General features: G+C 40.5%; 1 protein-coding gene across 1 annotated transcript in view; it reads right to left on the reverse strand.

Moving 5' to 3' along the window:
• FOXRED2 (FAD dependent oxidoreductase domain containing 2) overlaps positions 1-17,454 on the reverse strand; it is a 39,681-nt gene that overhangs the window by 14,579 nt on the left and 7,648 nt on the right. Inside the window, exons 3-8 of the mRNA XM_073592819.1 lie at positions 16,360-16,854; positions 12,391-12,642; positions 11,314-11,595; positions 8,312-8,478; positions 5,887-6,052; positions 1,669-1,913 (exon numbers count right to left, since the gene is read on the reverse strand). Of these exons, the coding sequence (XP_073448920.1) occupies positions 1,669-1,913; positions 5,887-6,052; positions 8,312-8,478; positions 11,314-11,595; positions 12,391-12,642; positions 16,360-16,854 (1,607 nt within the window). The remainder of the gene's footprint in view (positions 1-1,668; positions 1,914-5,886; positions 6,053-8,311; positions 8,479-11,313; positions 11,596-12,390; positions 12,643-16,359; positions 16,855-17,454) is intronic.

Here is a 17,454-nt window from a genome sequence, read left to right on the forward strand (position 1 = left end):
GTAAGTTCACCTTTACAGAAAAATCTGTAAGGTGAACTTACACAGGACCCCCTCCTTGCCCTCCTGGTCCCGCTGACCTGGACCATGGCAATCTCCCTTTCTAAGCCCCGGTATACCTGCGTCAGGAGTCCAGGGCTTAGAAATCCCCTCTGCATCCACGCGTCTTCTCCATAGCTGACAGGACAGGCTATGCGGCTGCTTATTGGTTGGCGCCGCCCTGTGACGGCGCTAACCAATTAGAATGCTCCAAAATGTCCCTCCTGACAAGGTACGTTTTGGACATTCAGCTCAGGGGATTTCTAAGCCCCAAACTTCTGACGCGGATATACTGGGGCTTAGAACGGGAGATTGCCGCGTGCAGGTCAGCAGGACCAGGGGGGGGTCCTGTGTAAGTCCACTCCGCATAGTGAAGTGGACTCGGACCTGTCATCCTCCTGCTTAGCAGAGATCAGTGGAGAGATTCCCTGCTGAGCAAGCGGATTCTGCTTAGCGATGGTGCCCGTGTGAAAGGGGCCCAAAACCTGGAAGCTGATCTAAGCACAGCTGCACCAGATTCTGATGGGCACTGATAGGCGGCACTGATAAGCAACACTGATAAGTGACAATGATGATGAGGCACTGATGGGCACTGATTGGCAGCACTGATAGATCGCACTGGCGTGCAGGCAGCCCTCCTGGCATTTTAAGCCTGCGCAGTAGCCGTATTTCGGCTATAGCTCGGGCGGGAAGGGGTTAAGTTAATAAAGATGTATGAATTGTATAACTGTATAATGCCTGATAAAAAACCAGAACTGTTGACAGACATACTGTGGCGGTGGATTTACTAAAGGCAAATAGACTGTGCACTCTGCAAATGCACTCATTTTCCCCAGAGCTTAGTAAATGTGGTAAAGCTACGCTGATTTCCATCATCCAATCACGTGCAAGCAAAAATACTGTTTTATTATTTTCCTTGCACCTGATTGGGTGTTCTTTACAAAATGAAGCTTCACTACATTTATATTTACTAAAGAAAATAAGTGCAACTGCACTTGTAGATTGTATAGTCTATTTGTCTTTAGTAAATCCACCCCATAGTGTCAAGTTTAAAAAAGTGACTACACCTCACTAACATGCATCTGACACTTGACATACCACAGATTACAATACTCATGTTCTTGTGTTGACAATTCTAGGTGCTTTTGGTAGAAAACATACGAATCTTGATTTGAATTTGAATACACTTTTATTTTCAAATACTCTAATGGTTTTGCTTGTATATCTACACTTTGTAACCTTTTTTGTATACACTGCATGCCTTCAGAGATGTTAAACATAAAAGGTTTTAAAAACATAACATATTAAAAGGTTGTTTTTTAAATGCTCTCAGGTATGACTAAACAGAAACATTGAGCCTATTCCTATAAAAGCCTATATATAGTAGTCTGCCAAAGGGCAGAGTTTACTGCCTGGAAATATCAGGAGTGTTTCTCTTACCTTTACCACTATTTATACCAGGCATTTTACTTTCTCTAGCACTGTAGCAGGGGGAGTAAAGGGAAGGTAAGTAGGGTCACTTTAAAGTACACACGTTTGTGCAGGAATTACATGCCATGTCCTCACCTTTTGAGTTAACAGAAGCAAAATAAAATTTTCAAATCACAGAAGCAATGTCAAAGCTCTCATTACCTGTTGGCAATTGTTTGTAAAAATATATCACAGGATGAAGAAAGTTGGAACGCCATGCTGCTTTTGCATCTCCTATAGCACGATTGTAGTGAAAGACGTCTTTGTCTGCTCCTGAAAAATTCTTTCCATATTCCATAATAAGGACAAAAAAACCTGCGCTGTATACCTTCCTGCCAGTGCTTTTCTCAAACATGGGAAGAATGCCTACTGGCAATTCCTCTAAATATTCAAATGTGTTGGCGTCCCTGGAAATAAAAAGAAAAAAATGATGATTGTTGTATGCAGTTACCATATAGAAGACATATAGACATGTATATATATATATATTCCATATTATCATATGCCTTAAATCCTCTTCATTAATAGCATTAGCAGCGCTTCTCAGGTGAATATCACCTTGTGTGCCTTTAAAAGTGAACTACACCATATGAGTCCTAGAGTGTTCCACACCAATCAGGATTAATCAGCGTTAATGTACAAACTCAGTCCATAAATACCATCACCGCACCTCCTGATTACCTCTCCCTCTGGATATTGAACTCCACAGATCCTCATATATAATATGCCTAAAATACAGTTTCTTTCTCCCATGAGGGTCCTCTGTCTGCAGGATCTTCCTCCCATCAGAGTGTCTCTGCAATCCTAACTCCTGTAAATTTATGAGAGCCTATAGCTATTATAGCCACTATAATAATCACTGTCTTCTCCGGGTGGGGACAGCCCCCCCACTGGGAGAATACAATGGCTCCGCGGAACTAATTCCCCTGTCAACCCGTGGTTGCAGGAAAATAAATTTGCTCCATGTATGGGCTGCTTTAGGGTCCTGTACTTTCAGAAAGTACATGGCTCTCAAGTCTTATAAGTAGGGGTGCAACGGATCAAAAAACTCACGGTTCGGATCGTTCCTCGGATAAGGAGTCACGGATCGGATCATTATCGGATCAACAAAAAAAAATCTCCCCCACTGTAATATCCACAATCTCCCTATTGGCAGAGTATTGGCGGGTATATTGGCAGGGTATTGGCGGGTATATTGGTAGAGTATTGGCGGGTATATTGGCAGAGTATTGGCAGGGTATGGCAGACTATTGGCAGAGTATTGGCAGGGCATGGAAGAGTATTGGCAGGGCATTGCAGAGTATTGTCAGGGTATTGCAGAGTATTGTCAGGGCATTGCAGCAGGGTATTGCAGAGTATTGGCAGGGTATTGCAGCAGGGCATTGCAGAGTATTGGCAGGGCATTGCAGAGTATTGGCAGGGCATTGCAGTGTATTGGCAGGGCATTGCAGTGTATTGGCAGGGCATTGCAGAGTATTGGCACTGCTGCCATCCGATCTCTCTCCTCCACTGTACAGATCAGTACACAGAGGGGAGAGATCACGTGCTAAACGGCCGCCGGGTGTACCAAGATGGCCGCCGCTCCGGAGCTAGGACAAAGCCGCGGCCTTTCCTATGGCCGAGGCCACAGAGCGATCCGCGGATCGCGGGTGTCCCGTACGGATCAACCTCCGCGGATCGGATCATAGATCGATGACGATCCGTTGCACCCCTACTTATAAGCGTATGTAAACAATGGAAAAATTGGACGGTGCTCATAGTAGCAAAGGGGTTAATGATGGTTCCCTGATTGCTCCTGACATTTTTGAATCAAACTTTTCTATTTTCATTACATGCCATATTTTGGACACAGCATAGTCATCACTATGTCTAAGGCTAGTTTCACGATGGGGCGGGTGGGCGTCGGCGATAAAGCGGCGCTATTTTTAGCGCCGCTTTACTGTTGTTTTCACTCTTCACTGAGGACACACACAGCTGTGGAGGTTGCCTGCTGTGTTTCATTACACTTATACTCAAGATATTCACCATACTCAGGTACTTACCATATTCACTTTTTGATAGTTACTACATTTAGGCACACTTGCACATCCCATACATAGTTCATTTTTTGAGAACTTATTTTTATTTTATTATTTTTTTTTATTTATTTTACATCTTACTACACAATTCACAATCCACCTCTCTCCCCTCTCCCTTTTATCTGGTTACTTGCTAGTATCTTTCTGCTATTCTATGTTTTCCACCATCTTCATGTCCCTACTATCCTTGACTCAGGTCTCTTACTTATATATACATGTCTTTAGGCATATACTCATTTGATCTTACTTTACTACTTTAGATGCCTGACAAACATACCCATGTCTATAGCCTATACTCTTTATGGACTAACAAGGTTTCTAGGGATACATCATTACACCACTCCTGCACAATCACATTTCACCTCTCTCTCCTCTCTTTTCTTTCCTATCTAGCCACCCGTCAGTATCCCTCTGTTATCCTATGTTTCTTATCATCTCCATGTCCTTACCATCTTTGGCCCAGGCCTTTCATTCATGCATACATATCTTTATGCCAATACTTGTTGATTCTACTTTATTACTTTAGATGCCTGACAAACATACTTATGTTCACAGCCTATACTCTTTATGGACCAACGAGGTCTCTTGGGATACATTACTACACCCATGCCATGCCTGCTCTCCGTTTGGCCCCTGGCGGGTCCCATCTGACTCCGCCCCCTCAGCTCCCTGGTGAGGCACCTGCTGCTGCCGTCTTGGAGCTGCACACCTGTTAGCCATGGTCAAGCTCAGTGGTAAGTATGGGGACCTATGACCCCTCCTACCCTGTACCTTTATAATCAATACTGTGCCATATTGCCAAAAATATATACTTTTTTTCATCCTAGGTACATTGTTACACACATCCACCCCTGAAGAGCGAGCTGGATCTCGTGAAACTAGTCGGGTAGTATGATGCCCGTGTACTATGACTGCCATAACAGCTATGTACCAATATCTCTTGTTTATGTATCTTTTTTTAAATTGGTAACTGTTGGTGTTTATCTATGCATGTAAACAATTTTACTTGAATAAACCTTATACTCTATTTACTACTGTTATGTTTACTGGTGGAAACGGTACCCACTCCATTTAAAGTCCCGGGGCAAATCTTTTGTTTTATACTGTCGTTTTAGTGGCGCTATTCTGCCGCTAGCGGGGTGGTTTTAACCCCTGCTAGTGGCTGAAAAAGGGTTAAAACCCTTGGCGGCGCTGCCCCATTGATTTCAATGGGCAGGGGCGCTTTAGGAGCAAGATGCTGCTTGCAGGACTTTTTTTACTGTCCTGCAAGCGTACCGCTCCAGTATAAAAGGCCTCGGGCTTTTACACTGGAGCGACAGGAGAGGCTCTTTACAGGCGCAATGCAAGTGCTATTTTTAGTGATGTAGCGCCTGTAAAGCACCTCAGTGTGAAAGTAGCCTCAGTGTTTCTCTATGCAATATAGGCAGAGCATGGCCGGTGGGAAGGGCCAGGAGGGTACTGTACAAAGTTTCCTGGAAACGTCTCAGCATCCTGCCTTAGTACTCCTCTCAAGAGCCCTCACACCCCAATGAATCAGGGTAGAGGCAAGTTGTTTAGTGAAGGCACATGAATGGCAGAGCACCACAACACACAGATCGGAACCATCTGGCATTATCAGGGAGCGTATGTACTCTTGGTGAGAGGTAACAAACACTAGTAAATGTTATCCTTATACATTACATAGTAAAGCACAAACATAAATTAAACAAAAAAAATATCTGATATTAGGTCCATTTTAATGTTCTGGCTGCTGCAATCAGCGCCAACTGAAGATCTTTCTTTGGAAGGTATAGGTAGTGTGCATTGCAATCTCTGATGTAACATAAGCATGTATTAGGGTCAGAAGATCTTTTGGGAGACACGCAGTCTTATTATTATTATCATACAGGATTTAAATGGTGCCAACACAGTTTGCACTCTGCTTTGCAAAATAAGGAGGACACAGTACAGTTACAATACAATTAAATACAGAAAGGATAGAAGGGCCCTGCTCATTAGACCTTAAAATACAGAGTGATAATTCTTGGCATTCATTCTCAAACTCCATCATGTTCTGAATAACCTTATCACAGTGAATTCTGATTGATTTTTTTATGAATTAAAGAAGTATTCTTCCTTGATTACAAAGCTTTTCTTCTAATATCTGATGCTAAGTGGGGAGTTCTTTCTTTCTGGATTCTCAACAGTGGTACCTCCTGATCCAAATCCCCATATGTTCAATCAAATTTGTACTGTGATACTTACAATAAACATTGCAACCCACAAATAACTTCAATCATACATTCATTAAAAAATGTCTTACTCCCCGAGAAGAATGAAATCGGCTAAGGTTTCAAACATCTGGTAAATACCCGATCCTTCGTTCATACGCTTGACCAGTAAATTCAGGAGATGGGAGATGGGGTAACGAGTTGCTGGCCATGGAATATTATGGTAACGATTTTCAGTCAACCGATGGACAGACTGAGCTAGAAGAACAGATATATTTTCATGTTATAGTGGTACTGTACTTATAAGTAGTATAATTATGTTTATGCCTGCGCATGGAACTAAGCTTTTTTTATTCGAAATTAGGAATCGTGCAGTATACAGTGCATCTGGAAACTATTCACAGTGCTTCACTTTTTCCAAGTGGGCACCCTTAATCCAAAATGCATTAAATTAATTCTTTTCCTCAAAATTCTACAAACAATACCCCATAATGGCAGTGTGAAAGAAGTTTGTTTGAAATCTTCGCAAATTCATAAAAAAAAAAAAAAAAAAAATCACATGTACATACTGTAAGTTTTCACAGCCTTTGCCATGAAACTCAAAATTGAGCTCAGGTGCATCGTGTTTCCACTGATCATCCTTGAGATGTTTCTACAACTTGATTGGAGTCCACCTGTGTTAAACTCAGTTGACTGGACGTGATTTGGAAAGACACACACCTGTCTATATAAGGTCCCACAGTTAACAGTACATGTCAGAGCACAAACCAAGCCATGAAGTCCAAGGAATTGTCTGTAGACCTCCGAGACAGGATTGTATCAAGGCACAGATCTGGGGAAGGGTACAGAAAAATTTCTGCAGCACAGTGGCCTCCATCATCTGTACATGGAAGAAGTTTGGAACCACCAAGACTCTTCCTAGAGCGGGCTGCACGGCCAAACTGAGCGATCGGGGGAGAAGGGCCTTAGTTAGGGAGGTGACCAAGAACCCGATAATCACTCTGACAAAGCTCCATCGTTTTTCTGTGAAGAAGGGATAACCTTCCAGAAGAACAACCATCTCTGCAGCACTTCACCAATCAGGCCTGTATGGTAGAGTGGCCAGATGGAAGCCACTCCTCAGTAAAAGGCACATGACTATCCACCTGGAGTTTGCCAAAGGGCACCTGAAGGACTCTTAGACCATGAGAAACAAAATTCTCTGGTCTGATGAAACAAAGATTGAACTCTTTGGCCTGAATGGCAAGCGTCATGTCTGGAGCAAACCAGGCACTGCTCATGACCTGGCCAATACCATCCCTACAGTGAAGCATGGTGGTGGTAGCATCATGCTGTGGGGATGTTTTTCAGCAGCAGGAACTGGGAGACTAGTTAGGATCAAGGGGAAGATGAATGCAGCCATGTACAAAGGCATCCTTGATGAAAACCTGCTCAAGAGTGCTCTGGACCTCAGACTGGGGCAAAGGTTCATCTTTTGACAGGACAATGATCCTAAGCACCCAGCCAAGATAACAAGTGGCTACGGGACAACTTTGTGAATGTCCTTGAGTGGCCCAGCCAGAGCCCAGACTTGAACCCAATTGAACATCTCTGGAGAGATCTGAAAATGGCTTTGTAACGACGCTCCCCATCCAACCTGATGATACTTAAGAGGCCCTGCAAAAAATAATGGGAGAAACTGCCCAAAATTAGGTGTGCCAAACTTGTAGCATCATACTCAAAAAGACTTGAGTCTGTAGTTGGCGCCAAAGGTGCTTCAACAAAGTATTGAGCAAAGGCTGTGAATACTTATGTACATGGGATTTTTTTTAAATTTTTAATAAATTTGCAAAGATTTCAAACAAACTTCTTTTACGTTATCATTATGAGGTATTGATTTTAGAATTTTGAGGAAAAGAATGAATTTAATCCATTTTAGAATAAAGCTGTAACATAACAAAATGAAGAAAAAGTGAAGCACTGTGAATACTTTCTGGATGCACTATATACCCATTTAAATGAGTAGACTTTTACCAACCTGCAACCTAACAATATCTATAAAACAGTATTACTCTTACCTTGATAATTATGTGACTTTTCTTAGAATGCTTTTGTTTTTTATAGGGAGTCTACCAGGTAAGGGTTGGGTGTTCCCACCCACCTTTGCATGCTCCAGAAACTCCTGCTGCATTCAATAAGGAAAGTGGGAACCCCTCATAATGGTCACAACAAATATGCAGACCCTGGCAAAATACACTTATCAGGTAGTTTAACTCTCCAGTATCCATCAAAAATTAGTTTTAGGCAGACTGACCCTTATAAAAAATTGTTATATTTACAAACACACATACTTCTGTCTTTGAAAAAAATGTGTAAAAATGTAAAACATGTTTAAAAAAATGTAAAGTACAAGTTAACATGTTGTGATTTAACCTGCAGTGAATGTTTGTTGAATGTCACAGTCACTGCTTTATAAATATACCTGTATGTTTTAAGTGAAGAAATCAGTAAAAGAAACAACAAAGTCAATTTGCTCACCAGTATAACGGAAACCATGGATAAATCCACCGGATGATTTGCGAAAGTCAATACCATGGCTAGCAGTACCCACCACAAACAAACCGTGAGTATGTCTCGCTTCATAGTTCACATTTAACAAGGGATATTTTTTCTTTAGGCCAATACCAGACTTTAGTCTAATAGACCTGAAGAACAGATACAATATCTTATAACAAACATAATATGACAAAAGTCTTTAACTACAAAGCATAAAAACAGACATACTAATAACTGAGAGTAATAATACATGTAGTAAATGTGCTTCAGGTTAAAATTGACACCAGGGACACTAACTGCATGTATGTTTACTTCATGTAGAAACTCTCTTAATGGCAGAGAAGAGTTCTGTAACAGTTTGTAAAATTCTACAGAATGTGTTTACATGATATAAATGAATAGCACAAATAAAATGTGATAAAATATATATTGTTAAGCAAGTGAACTTATCTATATATCTGTCATTTTCAATGTTATATTGTACACCACCTATAATGAAATGTGCTAAAGCTTGTTTGGAGGTTGCCGAAGCCTGAAAATGCACATTAGAGGACATTCAGTTGTGCAGGCAAAATCCAACTGAAATCTCTACTACACTACACTACACTAAACAGCGCATCAAAAGCTCCCCTTTACACATGTTTACCAAAAAGGTCCCCATGCACCAGTGTCCCCAATTAATTAAAATGAAGTGTTCTGTTCTTCAAACAAATGCCCACCACTTCATCTACTGACACCATTGTCCTCCCCAATCTGTCCTGCAGATGGCAGGATACTCCCAGCACCAGATGTGTGGCCCTGGAAATCCACAAACGGGTACTCTAGTACCTGAGGTCCAACAAGAGTTGCATCTCTCCATTTTAGGCTTTTTTAAGCACCTACACACACCTGAAGGTACCGCCATCTGCACACATATTCATGGAAGCTGCATGTATGCCCATGGGAGTTTGAAACCACAGGAAAGGCGCTAGAACCTGAACAAATGGATAATCTACAAGCAATGCGCAAGTTATAATAAATGGTGTTTAGTATTCTGGAAAGCAGCATCACACCTACTTGTGGTTCAGCAGCATGTTGCTTTCTAAATGTTTAAAGCTCAACTGAATCCTAGTTTTTCATTACGCTAACACAGCCAGTCTGCATATACAGTAATACATATAGAGGTCTTTTTACTTTATTTTTTGTTAAACTACTACTTTTTTTAAAAATACTCTGTGCTGCCAGGGCATAGGAGAGTCTGACCGTGGCTCTCTGACACACAGTAGCAGTCTGACTCTCCAGAGGCCTGACATGCCTGCAGGAACACGGCTCTAATCAACAGCACATTTATTTCCGGAGCAGCACTATAACTTGGAACACTATTTGACAGGGTATTTTAACCCTTGCTGCTGTACTTAGTAGTGCAAAAAAAGAAGTAAACAAGCTCTTCATGTATTACTGTATATGCATCACATGGTTGCATCACAGTAATAAATAACAAGGGTTCAGTTGAACTTTAAAGCTTGTAAGTTATTGCACAAAAATACGCAAATATAATAAGCTGTCTATAAATGTTTACCATTGCCAATCTACATCATGTAAATAAACAAAAACACCAAGCGCAATAATGTTCTAGCGTGACATATACAATCAAATAAGTGTAAATCAAATGTATGTGAATGCACGTGCAATTAATTAAATAAAAAATTGTTAGATTGACAATGATATCAAGCTACTATCAATTATATAGTGGTCAGAATCCCCTAAAAATTAAAACAGATAACATAGATTGATGCGCTCTGATACAAAGTTCAATCAATGTGAGAAAATAATTTTTTGTGCTAAAAAACCAATGTGAAAAAAATTGCTACCAAATCGCTAAAAAAATCGCATATACATAAAATCGCAAATATATGAAAAAATCGCAAATATTTAAAAACTGTGTTCCTCCAGTTATGCAAATCCACTGGAAGTGGTGCGATATCTCCAAAGTAAAACTACGCAACAATTGTGTATAGCTATACTAAAAATGCGTTTGCAAATAGTAATCAATCCAAATTAGTGCCAATAAATAAACAAATTAGATACATTCCCTGTGATAAGTGTTGAATCCTCCGTAATAAAAAATAAACAAATGATATGCTTATAAAGGTGCAATACATATACAATTGATGAGTATAAATAGATAAATAGTGCCAATAGAATCTGATTAAATATAGATGATTAAATTCATGAGATAGGATAAGTAACAGGCGACAGCTCAATCCCCAGCAATCTGGGACATCTGGACACCTGCAGCACTTATCTGTTCACCCTCTGAGCTATTTCTTCCACAGCCACAATGAATGGTAATTTTCTCAGTATCAAGTGGTTTTATGTAAAATAAACAAAGAGAGAAAACATTGCGCAATATTGTTACAATAAAAGTTCACAGGCAAAACAGCACAGTGATAAACTCACGTGTGCCTGACTTGTTTTAGGCATGCAGATAAGCAGATCTCAGCTGGCTTGTAGGGACAAGGCTTGGTGCGCAAGCTGCTGCTGCTTGATACAATGAATTCAGCAGACTGTGTCCTAAGCTCCTCCCACGCGTTACATCACTGACACGTGACTTTCTCACATTGATTGAACTTTGTATCAGAGCGCATCAATCTATGTTATCTGTTTCAATCTACATCATACTATAGCAAAAAATAAGTGTTTACCTTTACAATACAATTTGTAAAAATAAATTAAGCAAATTCAAAGAAATCACACATTATATAACTTCTTGTGCCAGGGAGATATAGTTCATATCTAAATGTTTTAAAGGGGAATTCCATTTTCATGGAAAAATAGTATACAAAATTGCCACACAAGCCATTTTAGAATTGATTGATATTAAAAATGCTGTCACTTTCTAACCAGTGAAGAGTGTGTGTAGGATATATTTATAAAAAATAAACACACAATGTTTTTTATATCCTGCTCTGTATCAATAAAGAGAAGAAATAATTCTTTATTACTTATCAAATATTGAGAAATCAAATCTCCATCCTAAGCAACGAATGACACGGTCATATGGTTCTCGAGCTGCAAAGTTATCTAGATCATCCTTTGGAAGCAAGGTAGGAGGATTAATTGTGTCATTATTTGTAGAGTTAATAGCATTTTTTAGATAATGCTTATGGGTTATGTAGAGTTTCCCAGACCCATCGCGGACTAATGCCAGGTCAGATATATCGCCTTCTAAAAGCCCATCCAAGGACTTCAGCTGGTATGTGTCCAAAAGTCCATTGTTAATAGCTCTGCAGAAAGAAGCACAAAAGAAGAATTTTTTTTGGAAGGTTCTGTTATCTATGACTGCCATGGAAAAAAGTTGTGATTTCTGTACATTATTACACACTGCAATTAGTAAAAGTGTTCAGTTATTTACTTAAAGTGGATGTAAACCCGATTTTTTTTTTTTATCATACTGTAGAGTATAAGATTTGCTATCATTTGAGCCCAGTCTTGCCACACAGAGTTAATCCATCTCTGAGCAATCCTCTTTTATTGTTCAGTGAGACAATTCTTGACAAACTGAGAAAAACTTTGTCAAATACTCCCCCTTGCTGTGAGTGACAGGTGAGTTACATCTCAAGTATTAGCCTAAGAGACATGCAGTATTTTTAAATTCCCTCCCCCACTCCTTTCTTCAGCAGGCTCTGCAAGGATTGGCTGTTCCACACCTCACCATGATTTGGCATGCTGAAGTCATGTGGTTACTTTCCTGTCTTTTCACTGGATGTTAGAGATCATAGCAGAAGTTCAGCAGAAGTTCAGTGTTAGAAATACACAGAGAAAATGCATATTGACAAGGGGAGTGTAGAGGTGGGCGGGGAGTCTACTGACATCACGACTCCACCCACCGAGCTCCAGACAACAGACCCACCCACAGAATATGCAGTTTTTCGGGTCTAATAACAGACAGAGGGGAGACATTTGACAGGTAAAGATACATACAGGAGGCGTGTATTTCCTTATAGATAACCCCTATTGCAGTAGTTTAGAAAGGATGACATTGGGTTTACATCCACTTTAATGACATTTTATTCACTCACCTTAAATCCCCCACATAGTGTGTAGACCAAGAAAGACGAACTCTTGAGCGACCAAGCATATGTATAAAATTGGTATATCCCAGGATATTGTCAGCTGTCTCAAATGCAGAGTTCCCACGCCCCAGAATAAGAACACTCTGTCCCGTAAAATTCTGAGGGTCTACAGACACAGTCTCATAACCCTCCGTATATTCTGCACCAGGAAAGTTTACCACATTAGGCAGAGATAAGCCACTGGCCACCAACAAAACACTGAAACAGACAGTAAGAAACCAACAATTATACAGATAATCCACACTGACAAAATCAACAAAAAGTTAATTATTCATAAATACATATAAAAACAAGCAAATATTATTACATGCATATCTTTGTGTGAGCATAGTATACCAGTAGGTATGTATTAGCACTGGGAAATAAATCATACTTTAATACAAGACACGGTAGCTGTGTTATATATTACAACAGTGACATCAGTACTACTGATGAGGTGAACATACCCGGGTTCAGTTTGAGCAGGGTTCAGGGAACATGGCTAAAGTTAGGGTGCCAATTCCGAACCCCAATAAAATTCAGTGGGAACCAAATGTGAAACAACTGTTCTGACTATTTTCTAGCTTAAAAGACAGGGAACTGTCAAATGGCACGGGATGCTGGGTACTGCCATGGGGAATATTTACCAAAGCAAAAATTTAAAAATTTTGTATGGCTGAGGGAAGTGATTTTAATGCTTAAAGTGAAACAATAAAAATGCAAAACTTCATTAAATATTATATCTGGGAGATGCCCTCACCCTGCCTGTGAAGTGGCGCATCTGTATTGTTTTTATAATAGAAAGTACCGCTCCATGTGGTGCCATGAGCAGCTTGTACCACACAGTCCAAGTGCAGGTCCAGCTCATCACTGCAGCACCCAACTCCAATGGATACAGTATCTCACAAAAGTGAGTACAGCCCTCACATTTTTGTGAATATCTTATTATATCTTTTCTTGTGACAACACTGAATAAATTTACACTTTGCTACAATGTAAAGTAGTGAGTGTACAGCTTGTATAAGAGTGTAAATTTGCTGTCCCCTCAAAATAACTCAACACACATCCATTATTGTCTAAACCGCTGGCAACAAAAGTGAGTACACCCCTAAGTGAAAATGTCCAAATTGGGCCCAAAGTGTCAATATTTTGTGTGGCCACCATTATTTTCCAGCACTGTCTTAACCCTCTTGGGCATGGAGTTCACCAGAGCTTCATAGGTTACCATTGGAGTCCTCTTCCACTCCGCCATGACGACATCGCAGAGCTGGTGAATGTTAGAGACCTTGCGCTCCTCCACCTTCCATTTGAGGATGCCCCACAGATGCTCAATAGGGTTTAGGTCTGGAGACATGCTTGGTCAGTCCATCACCTTTACCCTCAGCTTCTTTAGCAAGGCAATGGTCGTCTTGGAGGTGTGTTTGGGGTCGTTATCATGTTGGAATACTGCCCTGCGGCCCACTCTCCGAAGGGAGGGGATCATATTCTGCTTCAGTATGTCACAGTACATGTTGGCATTCATGGTTCCCTCAATGAACTGTAGCTCCCCAGTGCCGGCAGCACTCATCTAGCCCCAGACCATGACACTCCCACCACCATGCTTGACTGTAGGCAAGACACACTTGTCTTTGTACTCCTCACCTGGTTGCCGCCACACACGCTTGACACCATCTGAACCAAATAAGTTTATCTTGGTCTAATCAGACCACAGGACATGGTTCCAGTAATCCATGTCCTTAGTCTGCTTGTCTTCAGCAAACTGTTTGCGGGCTTTCTTGTGCATCATCTTTAGAAGAGGCTTCCTTCTGGGAAGACAGCCATGCAGACCAATTTGATGCAGTGTGCGGTGTATGGTCTGAGCACTGATAGGCTGACCCCCCCACCCCTTCAACCTCTGCAGCAATGCTGGCAGCACTCATAAGTCTATTTTACAAAGACAACCTCTGGATATGACGCTGAACACGTGCACTCAACTTCTTTGGTCGACCATGGTGAGGCCTGTTCTGACTGCAACCTGTCCGGATAAACTGCTTGGCCACCATGCTGCAGCTCAGTTTCAGGGTCTTGGCAATCTTCTTATAGCCTAGGGCATCTTTATGTAGAGCAAATTCTTTTTTTCAGATCCTCAGAGAGTTCTTTGCCACGAGGTGCCATGTTGAACTTCCAGTGACCAGTATGAGAGAGTGAGAGCGATAACACCAAATTTAACACGCCTGCTCCGCATTCACACCTGAGACCTTCTAACACTAAAGAGTCACATGACACCGGGGAGGGAAAATGGCTAATTGGGCCCAATTTGGACATTTTCACTTAGGGGTGTATTCACTTTTGTTGCTAGTGGTTTAGACATTAATGGCTGTGTGTTCAGTGATTTTGAGGGGACAGCAAATTTACACTGTTATACAAGCTGTACACTCAATACTTTACATTGTAACAAAGTGTCATTTCTTCAGTGTTGTTACAAGAAAAGATATAATAAAATATTTACAAAAATGTGAGGGGTGTACTCACTTTTGTGAGATACTGTAATTGCACATTGGTAAATGCCAACTTCTTTATTCCATCCATATAAAATGTAAAACCACATCCACAGTGCAACAAGAGAAGAGAAGCTGCATTTCAAATGCCTAAGCGTAGCAGCTATGATTAGGCACTAAACGGCATGAAACATGTTAACAGCTTTTCCTCTCATGTTGTGCTGGGGATGTGGTTTTATATTTTAAATTGATGAAATAAAGAAGTTGGCATTTACCAGTGTGTGGTCATCCACTGGAGTTGTCTTATATGATGTATACAACTTACTACAGCAACACTGACATTTACAAGGAAAAAAGTTTGTTTAACTACTTGAACTCAGGAAGGTTTTACCCTTTTCATGACCAGGCCATTTTTTGCTTTTTAGCACTGCACTACTTTAACTGGTAATTGCGTGCTCATGCAACGCTATAACCAAACAAAAAAGAAGAAAGAAAGAAAATTATGAAAAAAAAAAAAAAAACAATATTTTTTACTTTCTGCTACAAAACACATCCAATAAAAAAAAATAAGAAAATCTCATTTCTTCATAAATTTTGGCCAAAATGTATTCTGCTACATCTCTTTGATAAAAAAAAAAAATCTCAATAAGTGTATATTGATATTTGGGTGAAAGTTATACCACCTACAAACAATACAGTATACTCGATTTTTTTTTTATACAACTATTGGCGGTGATCAGGGACTTATCATGGGACTACGATAGTACAGCAGACAATCTGACACTAACAGACACTGGGGGGGAAGAACTGACTAGCTGCCACTGACATCACCAGTGACACTAACACAGTGATCAGTGCTAATACTATAACCTGTCATTCTTCTATTGACATTGGCTGAGAAGGGGTTAACATCTAGGGTTAAATGTATGCTTAAGGGCCCTGTACAGAGCCCAACACAGGGCTCTGGGCTGGGAGTACACACTGCCGATCAGCAGGTCACGGCCATGAATGATTGGCCAGGACTTGCTCACATGCTTCCGCTGTGTACAATCACAGTGGGTGTCGGCAGGGGGGCGCACTAAACCCAGAAGCAGGCAGCAATGTACGGGTACGTCACTTTGCTTATGCAGGTAGCCTGTTCGTAGTACATTGCAGGCGGGTGGTCTGCAAGTGGTTAAATTGCTGGCAAAATGACAGCTCCCTGTCACTTTATTCTGTTTGTAAACAAAGCAGCCAGGAATTCTATTCACTTATACTAGACCCTTATCCTGGAAGCATTGAAGCTAAAAAAGACATGTCATATTAAAAACACACTGCTCAAAGCCTACATATCTATTTTTATATATATTATTTTTATTAATTAATTATAATTAAAATAACTGATATAGCAGAGCTTCACTTATAAGAGTTATATTATTTCAATCATTTGACTTTCTAGGCTTTATTTGTTTAAGCTTACTTGCACTCATGTTGTTGTCCTGTTTGATCCATAAGTAGAAATACATGTCCATTCCATGCTTCTGGGTTGGTTTCTATCTTGATGTTTTTGATATCTGTTCCATAACGCACATTGATTCCAATACTGAAATTTTGTAAATACCTGACCATATCATCCGCATGCGGAAAGAAATCATGTGAATATTTCCCAAAAAGCAACCGTTCATCTTTGCTTAGCAGAGAATTCCAGTCATGACGAAAATTAAATTCTTTGTTTTTCCGGCCAGTAAATTGTTTGTTTATGCTGATTAATTTACGGTGCCGTGGAAGATCAAAAAAGAAGCTACCAGGTCTATGGTTCCTTTCAAAGACTACATAATCCCTCTCAGAATCTTCAAGAAACTTTGCAATCTGAAGCCCTCCAGGACCAGCTCCAAGGACACAGTAATCATAGGAGTGTAGCTTTGAGAAGACCGGTGGAAGGCTTAAAAGAAATACCATCTGCATAAACTGCATTCTGCACAATAAAAAATGTAAAGTTACAGCACACAAATATCTTGAAATGTGAATATTATTTTCAGTGAGAAAACAGCAATTGATATGCCCCTCTTATGACATCATGCACTGTTTACGCATTAAGGCCTAAGTGCAGTCAAAAGAAAAAACTGAAAAATCAGCTCAAGAAACGTAACTTACAGTCAGTAGGCTGATGCCTCTTCTGTTAGCACAAATCCTCCTCCATCCATTACCTTGCCATAATCTTCAAGAGTGATGAGGGTTAATAAAAGGGGCTGTAACAGGCTCTCTATGAGTGATCTATTCTATGAATGAAACAGGATCTTTCAATGGAGAGGGCTGTCATCTGCTGTCATTTATTCATAGATCCTGTTTCATCCATAGGAGCTGTAGTATGTCAAATTTGAACGGAGCAGCTGAATGGAAAAGGCACTCGTCGGACTCTCTTGATGAGCGCTTGTGAAAGTTACCACAGTTCTAATACCCCCACCGCACTGGAAGATTATGACAGTGGGGGTGTGGGGTTAAGGGGGGTCATGGATAGGGAGGATTTCTGCTAACAGAATAGACAACAGCACAAGGAATACATACTACTGACTGG

This window comes from Aquarana catesbeiana, linkage group LG07, assembly GCF_042186555.1.
Source record: "Aquarana catesbeiana isolate 2022-GZ linkage group LG07, ASM4218655v1, whole genome shotgun sequence".
Lineage (NCBI taxonomy): Eukaryota > Metazoa > Chordata > Amphibia > Anura > Ranidae > Aquarana > Aquarana catesbeiana.